Below are 9,472 nucleotides of genomic sequence, written 5' to 3'. Positions count from 1 at the left end.
AACTTATGAAGCCTCCATGACAATTTATTGGTTTCCCCCAATTTCTTACAATGTCAATTTTCTTAGACTGCTTGACCTTCAGGTAAAAATGTTTAGTGATACAACAGCATTTGCCAGAAATGGATTTTACAGAAAAATGATTGATGAGACTGATTTACTGAAGGAGTTTGGGCTGTTCACTTAGCAACCCAACAGCATCTGTGCAGTTATAACAGAAAAACACCAGCCAAAAACATGTTAAATTAACATTTATTTATCACAAACATATGACATCACTGACACTTTAAGGCTGTTCTCTTCAAGTACCGCAAATAAAAAAACTGAACATTTGCAAATATTGCATAATGTAAGAGAGATCACCTTGATTGAAAAAAAACAATAAAAAACAAAAGCCTAACAGCAGACTCACACAATTTCAAGTAAATTTAAACTTTTAACTTTATCAATCCAGCACTGCACTTGTACAGAATGTAAATGTTTATCCTCTATCAAAATACCAATTACAACATTGTAACTTGAAATTTGATGATAGATTTACTAAAACATAGAAAGGCACTTTGCAGTGTAACATACTTAAAAATAGGGAAAGCTGTTATTCACACTAATTTATCATACAAAAGTTGGCAACTAATTTAGGCACTTTGGTCATATATGCAGCATTCTGCGACTGACTCAACTGACAGTACAACTATTTACTACTTTACTGTAGCATGTATACAATTTACAGAAAATAATTATGTTGCCTATAGCAGGCAATCGGAGTTAACCTTCATTTTTTCTGAAAGATTTGAACCTTGAATTTGTGGCTATGTGAGAATAGTTGGATTTTGTGACATGGAAATATCATAGAAACAGACACTTAGATGAGGATGTCACTAATAAAATGACTCAAATATCAATGAAAATTGAGGTTGAGAATGACTGTGCAACCTGGTTACAGTTCTGCAAGCCATATACATACTCTTTCCATGCATGGAACACAAACTAGGGAACCAGCTGGGCACCAAAAACAGCAGTGACTTTTGTCTTTTTTTTAGTACTAGCGCCTGTGTTTTCTTCAACTAAACAGATGCAAGGAAATGAGATATCAATCAGGTTGGTAAATGTTCCATTGCAAAAGTGGTAAAGGTATTACTACTGCTCACTGGTGGCATCCATTAGGTCTTGGCTGCCCATGGTAATAAAATAAAGTAGCTAAGCAATTAAGAATCCAAAAAAATAGCACCATTTAGTTAAATGTTGATAAAAACTGTATTATACTAGTTTTCATTACTTTAGCAATAATGGACAAGTAGAACAATCAAAAGTGGGTTCTGGCATCTGCAAAAAGTATTTATTTTTACTATTTTTTTTATTCAGTTGTTGTGGTCCTAAGTTTCTATTTTTCATTTGGAAAGAAAAAATACTATTACACTTTTATTAGGGCAGTGAAGGGTCCAAAAATAAATATAAAAATGGTAAAATTTATTTATGCAGAGCTGACATTTTCCGCAAGGTTTTGAGTCTATGGTAATGTCACTAAATGTCGGTCTGAAGAGCTCACAATCTAACAATCCTACAACAGTCATATGTTATTAAAACGCCGATTCCAGGGGCCATCAATATAATTTTGTGTAAGGTTGTGTAGGAGGAGACACAAACAAACACAGGGAGAACATACAAACTCTTTTTATATTAGTAAGATAATAAAGCAGCTTGATCTGTATCTTCTATGGAAGATGTACCACAAGCCTCACTTGAGATTAAAAACCCACAGATAAATCTGTTGTAACTACATTCCATCATGATACGACAACATAGTTGGCAGTGTTCATGATGTCTCTATGTCTATTAAAATTAGGTTAAAATTGACAACAAATGTGATATCTTGACTCTTTGGAAAAATAAATCAGTTTGCCACAATAAATATTTTATGTACATTGACTCTTTTTCATTGCATACTTACATTAACATATACTTTCTATAGGTTTTGGACTGCAAACGCACAGCTTTTTGGGAAGTAAAAGTATATAAAAAGAAATTTCTCTATAAGCCAAGCACCAGTTTAATTAGAAATAGATAGAAAATTCCTTTTCCATATTCAAGTTAGAGCCTTTGTCAACGGCAAACATTTGAGCTCATGCATATTTTGTTGGCAGGTGTATTTCATGTGCAGCGGAGCTCTTTATAACCCGTATATGTCTAAAAAGCCTGTCAACATAAGCCCTTATTTTTAATAGATGACTTTAAAGCTAAAAATTGTCTGCAGTGAAAAACTAATACAAAATGTGTATAATTTAGAATTTTGAAAGTCAATTTCTGAAGGTTGTAATGGCTATGAGACATAACTGCATGACCTGTTATTATAAATTAACATTGCCTTAAATGCATCAGTAACATTACCTATGTTCTTCTGCTACCTATGTGTTGAATGCAGCTATTTAAGCAACTGAACCAAATTTTAGTGAGGTCACTAGTTCCAAGTGCCCACAAAAAAAAAAAAAAAGATTTTAATGATACCATGTATCTCTCTTGTTTATGTATTTGTTTTATGCTGGAAACCTATTATTAGCCAGTATTCATTTGTCTCTTTATTCTAGAAATGTTCTAACCACAACATGGGGAAATTTGGGGTTGGAGGGTTATCTCATTTGGAAATCATAATGCGGTTTTTATATTGTTTTAGAACAGTAGTAAATAGTCTGATTTGTTTTTTTAATTCTTTAAATAAAAAAAATATAAAAGGCCAAAATAGTTAGCTGATGGGTTTAGGAGTCTGCCAGTGTTCATGGATCAATAAAAGAAACTGCAATATATCTTGTCCCGTTCGTCACAGGAAGACCTTCATGCAAGTGGGTCAGCCGTCCAGGGTGCATAAAGCTCCAACCCTTTCTTGGTGAATCAATTGAGCAGTTATACCTGGCAAATCTGCATCCACCTCCCTGCATAGAGATAAATCATACATATATTATTTATCAGAGAGAATATGTTGAAGTTTAAGAATTTTCAGTCTTAATGAACATATAACAACAAAAATGTCCTGTTAAATCTAATCGTTTTTGTTTTCCAGGAGAGGTATAATATCTGTTGTCCCAAAGTGTAAAAGGTGGATAGTATGTCACAAACAAACCCCCCAAAAATCCGTAGTAAGAGAACGTGCTCTAGCTGTCCATTTGAAATAACTTTAGTATCTTATATACATATGCACACACATTTCAGACTCCTTTAGCCCAATGACAAAACACTTGTGCTGCTAGGGAAACATTACCGATCTCAATGTTTTACCCAGCCAATACCACAAGCTCCTTAGACCTTGCCTAGTGCCAGCAAATTAGGGAATACATAAAAACAAGTAGTCAACAGAATGCCATATTCAGTATCTAAATTCCGGAAAGCATGACAATACCTTGAGGCATGTCCTACTAGCAGTATTTTATAATAAGGCCTAATTATAGGCAGATCTTGCTCAAATGTTGGATTACAGTAAAATTTTTGTTATGCCCCATGTGAAATGCACGTCTTTGCTTTAAAAAGTACAGAAGATAAGATAGAGTGACATTTTATGAAATGCACTAGTGGTGTATAAAGTGTCCAACTTTATAATACATAGCAACGTTGCATATATTAAATAGTTACTTCGCATTAATCTTCTTTAAGAGCACTAAGCTGTATGAATTGGCCACTTTACATGACACCGTAGCAAAATTCTTTACCTGAAAATCTATATCCTTCTTGTTGAGAGCTATGTTGATTGTAAATGTTGAAGCATCATGATGAGGTCTCAGATAATACTGTCGTGTTGGTGTATATTTTACCACAAAGTTGAGTAAAGCTCGGCCCTGAAAAAAAAAAATCAATATATTTGGTATGGTCATAATAAACCAGCAGGCTTCAGTAGCAGATACCATGTAAAAGCTGTAAGATTGTCATAAAGCTAGAGTAAAAGAATGAAAGGTCTTACCTTTGTATAGTATCCTGCAAATACTTTGAGAGTTACTGGAGCAATGTATTCTCTGATAAAGTGCAGCCATTCTTGGTCCATCCCAATCTGAGTCATGTGAATATCATCTGTTGGAACATTCTCATACCCTCCAGCAATTCTTGTGTCCTGTTTGCAAATAAATTAGAGATGGTTTATGAAAACAGCTGCCTCAACCTAACTGATCAATTATCAATGTGATGATGGATGGTTAATGATTATGATGTTATCATTGCAGAAGCTCCCAGAACAGTGCTTAATATACACATTCATTGTTCTTGATGCCTGCGGCACTGAACACCATTTCAATGCTAACAAATTTTAATAAGAAGTCTACAAAAAAAAAAAGCAAAAAAACAAAAACCTGACACTTCCACTAATGTAAATCCCTGGGGTATCCCACATCTTTCTCTGGTACTTTTTGCAGACATCTTCATTACTGCCCCCCACTTACATGATGTGTAGCTCAGTACAAGAATCCAATGAGTGCTGCAAAAGGCCCAGGAGATGGGCACCAATGGAAGAATCAACTTGCAAGTTATTTATACATGAAGATTTCGCTAGAGTTTTTAAGCGGGGTGGGGTGGTAGTTTGGTGTTCAGCTGAAAAAGTTCATATTCTAATTTTTTTGCTATAGGTTGTCTTTTTAAACTTTATAGTAGGTTATAGTTGTTATGGTAAGGATTGCTCATTGTGCAAGTTATCACTTGCACCAAAAAAAGGATTGCTGATCTATAGTTGCTTTAGGAGGCAAAGCTACTTACTGAATTTTTTGAACCAGACCATTCTCCAAAATGCTCCATTTCTTCTACAATTTCATCACAGGCCTGATCAGATAACACTGGAAACCAAAACACATCTGGACAGGGCTGTATCAGAGATAGAAAAAACACTTAAAGCTTGCACCCTATATTGAAGTATCCATGATACAACAAACATTTGTTTCCTTAATATTTTCCTTGTGTTAAAAATATAGAGGGTAAAAGTCACTTTTTAAATGTCTGGGGGTAATTAATTTGCTGCTATTGAATAGTATTGAACTGTTACAGTATCATTAAATATTTGTAGTGGCCTGCATAATGTACATTATAATTTGCAAATTCAACATTGAATAACAAAAATAATGCCAATTGCAAAAGCCATGTGTAAAATCCAGAACACCCCATGATTAAATAGTAAGTATAACCACCTTTGGATCAGATTGAGGTCTGGAACCTGACTAGGCCATTGCAACAACTTGATCCTCTTCTGTTTTCACTTGTTAGATTTGCAGGTGTGCTTAGGATCATTGTCCTGTTTCATGTGCCAATTTCAGTCAAGCTTTAACTGTTGCATGCTATATATGGACCCCTATTTGACTTTAGAATACCTTATAATACTCCAAACCACACCGCATGCTGTCTAAATACCTCCATTGCAAAAAAAAAAACATACTGATGGCACTCTGCTATAAAAAACAAACACCTACTGAAAAAAATATGAATTTAGCTCAAAGGCAATACTTTAACTTAATCCTTTCTAGAAATGAAGAAACACTACTAGATGAACATTTTTGTAAAATTACTATTTTCTTACCTGTTCAACAATGTTTTCTGTAAAGATCTTTGAGTAGTTGGCATTTATATATTTTAATTTCCAATCCTGTGGGCGGAAAAAATGGGTTATTGTACCACAACTTGGAAAACTTAAAAAGTAGGTATTCATCGTTTGAATTTAACAATTTTAAAGATTTCTAACTACGCAAAAACATTTCCCCCTTCCACTCCCCTCTAACAAACTCTGGCAGAAAAATACATTAAAAAACTCTCTTCTTTCTACACAAGAGTTCTTCTTTAGGTGTACATGTCATTTCTTGTGAGACATGAACATTTTTGTTTTGATTTCCAGGATATTCCCAGGTTCCGGTAGAAAGTCTGCAGGTAATGTCATCAATACCAGGGGAATGTGGGGAAAGGCCATCCTAGGCAAATCTGCAGCACTGTATTACACACTTCACACCCAGGAATGACACTATCAAGGGACCTGGGTTTTGGATTTAGCTGATTATATCTTGTCTCACAAGGCAAGTAAAAATAATGTGCAGAATAGGAGGGGGGTAATATTTTCCCAGAGATGGACTTATGGTGTAAATGAACTCTGTGGGTGCCCAGGCATTTCTATATTGTGCAAATAGCACAGCACATTTTGGCAGACCTAGTTGCCAAAGTACCCATCCTCCAATACCCCCCAATGCCAGAACTGCAATGGCTTTAGTGTCCTTCGTCAATTGTCTGCTCCTGACATCTTTATCCCCACTCATCTTCCAGGTTCTAAATCTTCACCATCATCAGGTGCCAGGTCAAGATGAGCGAACTCCCACATATACTGTAGGATCCCAACACAAAACTTTATCCCAACACCAAGTTAGGATACAAGAACAAAAGTACCGGCAGGCAGAAAAAAATTCTAACGTAGAAAGAAAGCCCACATGAGTAACAGCACAATTTTAATATAGCAATATAGACAAAAAACTGAACACTATTACTTTGAATGCAGTGGAATAATATTGTCTGAAGTACATTTTGAGCTGCTGCTAAGAAATTGTTGCCTACCTGCTGCCAGACACTTTTTCATGAACATTTTAAAAAACATTTTTTTCAGTTATGGGAAATATTTATTTAGACAGGTGTTAATTTTGTACTGTTTTTAATGAAAATAAAAATCCCATTGTGTTTTATGCTGTGATGTGGCAAGTTTCTAAAGCCAGAAAAAGCTATTTTGTACAGTTTTTCTATTGCCAGCTATATTGCACAAGGTAACATAACACATATGTGTAAATCTGTAGTAGTCTACACATCTGACCTTGTTCTGTCCGATATCTATGAGGAACCGTGCCAGCTAAGGCTTGTTCAGGAAAACAAATATTGAGACAGCCTAATCGGGTGCTAGAACAGTCTGCACCTCACAATCTCTATAAGCAAAACATTAAAGGCCAAATGACACAACTGTTCATAAATATAAAGACACCAGAAGATGCAAATGCTTGAAGTAGGATGGTCTGCATATTTCTATAGTGGTGCTTAGATTGTAGGAATGAGCTATAAGGCAGGAGTCAGACTCTAAGTAGGTAAGCGGCCAATGTACAGATGTAAAAATATAATAAACTATACACAGAAAGAATTTTAACAAAAACATATGTACGATTGTCATGCTGATTTCTTACAATTCATTAAAATTGCAGGGCGTAGGCTTTTTTTTTTTTTAATCCGTGTAAAATATGTGACACAGTGCATGAGTGCAGTGACCAACAGAGCCTGATGGTGTGAACGATTGCATTTACATAAAATGCTTTCTAAGTACCATTTATTCCTACACAATATACACATAGCTACTTAGAGTGGAAAAAACAGTTTCTTGGATACATACCACAGGATTTTCAAATATTTGCCAAAGGTCGTTGTTATAGTGGGAAATATTGTAGTTAGCTGTTGATAGAAGCCTTCCAAATTCATGACGATTTGTAATGTACATGTAAACACCCTAAGACAAGTAATGGGAAATATATTAGTATGCTGCAGGACAACACAAAAAAAAACCTTAGGAAAATTATGACATTTTTGTGTATTGCCTGGAAAAAGAAAGAAAAAAAAGAATGAAAATCCTAAATTACTTTGGTCAGTCAACCCTTTCCTGCATTTTTCAAGAAATCAGAAAAAAAACTTTTCATCTGAAAAAGGTAACAGACTTCTTTGATCAATGTTCCTCTAGAATTTGAATAAGTAAAGTAATAGGAAAAACTTGCACTTCAGTAAAGTTTAGTAAACTTAGTATTACAGTTATAAAGCTAGGTAAAGGCAGTAAATGTTTAAATTGCATATTAAAGGGTTTGGTATATTCAGCTGAGCATTTAGTATCAAAGTGTAAGTTAAATAAAAAAAGAATTTGGTAGAATTTTGTACATCACTGCAATATATGCATGCTATTTCTTATTAATTATTCTGTTGTGTCATCTTATACTCTTTGCTGGATAATATAACTATTGATATGATTTAATGACCTTGTATAATGTGTTGTCGTGTCAAGAAATAATGCCATGCTTCCCTAGCATTTTATATTTGGACTTATCATTAAACTTGGCCCTATAAACAGCAAAGTAATCCACATCTACTATTCACAGTGGGGAGCGGGGCTCATCAATAAAAGATGGGTCCCCATTTCTATAGTATTTTTATAGGGATAAAAAAAAAAAAAACAGAAAAACATGCATGTATTGCAAAGATGTAAGTATTATGCTTTTTGTTTTTTATTTGTCAACACATACATTGCAACTTTTGATAATGGCCAGTGTCTTAAATATTGTTATCCTTATCTAAATTTGGACTAATTAGAATAGTGATTTACAACATTATCGGAAAAAAAGACACTGATCAACCTACTATAGTATTACTTGTCAATTTAATGACTGATTCTTGATGCTTAGCTTGCACAACCCCTTTAATATGGTCATCTATAGTAAATCAGCAGAAGGTAAATATTTTAGCAATATTTTTTCCCAGACCAACAGTTGCGTGTTTTGTTATTTATGTAATCCTCAAATACTTTAAATTGTTATTATTCAACATAGTTTTTGTTTTATAGTCTGGAAAAAAATATGTAAATATGGAAGTGGTCATGACTATATAGCGAATATATTGTTTGTATTATTTTAGCAGTTTATATCCTCACAGGAGCAGAGAGCTTGTAAAAAAGACCATTACTGTCTTTCCTGTACACTAATATAGGATTTGTCCATGAAATGAATCGCCCAATAACTTAATTTCAAACCATGAAGGTAAAAAAAACTAAAAAAAAAATAAGGCAGCAAAATTATAAACTTTGCAAGTTCAGTTTGTGAGGGATGTACTTTATTTGGAAACCCTCATATTCCACATTTATGCAACTGGCTTGATACAATAACTATTCAGAAAGCAGTGATTCAGACATTCACCGGACTTTCTCTGATGGAGAATCAATCACTGCGACTGAAAACACATGGACCTGGAACATTACCTTTCCGAAAATGCTTGGAGAATATCAGATTCACTCCTTTATAAGGAGATCCCAAGATTTTAACCCTATTTTAATCAGGAAAAAAATTCAACCAAACTCTAAGAAAGCTGACCTTTTGAGTTTGGAAATTAGGTAAAGTCAATAAGGGAAAAAATAGTGCAAGATCATAAATACCTATAAATTGTTTGCTTAGGTTTGAGAAATAAAAGTAAGTAAAACAAAGATGTGTGGGTAGAAGTGTAGCATGAATTCCTTGGCCATGGTACAAGCTTTGTGATGCTGTGGTTGTCACAATGTAATTGTGCGACAGTTGCTGAATAGTAGTTTATTAAGCCAAGTGCAAACTGCAGTTGTTCTGACTTTTATGTAATTTTGTACCTAATAAGTCACCCATTAGCTGTCATTTATTTTAAGTAGTCTATTCAGTAGTTTTGACAATTCAATGGACATCAAAAGGTTTCTAGGAAATCTGGAATAATCATCTGA

At 34.3% G+C, this 9,472-nt stretch overlaps 1 protein-coding gene across 2 annotated transcripts in view; it reads right to left on the bottom strand.

Annotated features, from left to right (window-relative positions):
• Positions 1-233: 233 nt before the first annotated feature.
• Positions 234-9,472, bottom strand: part of PLOD2 (procollagen-lysine,2-oxoglutarate 5-dioxygenase 2) — an 81,491-nt gene continuing 72,252 nt past the window's right edge. For both annotated transcript variants that reach the window (XM_072407905.1, XM_072407906.1), the window contains 6 exons: positions 7,364-7,477; positions 5,534-5,599; positions 4,723-4,827; positions 3,941-4,087; positions 3,693-3,818; positions 234-2,921 (listed from right to left, as the gene is read on the bottom strand). In XM_072407905.1, coding sequence (XP_072264006.1) covers positions 2,766-2,921; positions 3,693-3,818; positions 3,941-4,087; positions 4,723-4,827; positions 5,534-5,599; positions 7,364-7,477 — 714 coding nt within the window. In that variant the 3' untranslated portion in view covers positions 234-2,765. The remainder of the gene's footprint in view (positions 2,922-3,692; positions 3,819-3,940; positions 4,088-4,722; positions 4,828-5,533; positions 5,600-7,363; positions 7,478-9,472) is intronic.

This window comes from Pyxicephalus adspersus, chromosome 4, assembly GCF_032062135.1.
Source record: "Pyxicephalus adspersus chromosome 4, UCB_Pads_2.0, whole genome shotgun sequence".
NCBI classification, from domain to species: domain Eukaryota; kingdom Metazoa; phylum Chordata; class Amphibia; order Anura; family Pyxicephalidae; genus Pyxicephalus; species Pyxicephalus adspersus.
This window is presented reverse-complemented; position numbering and strand designations above follow the sequence as displayed.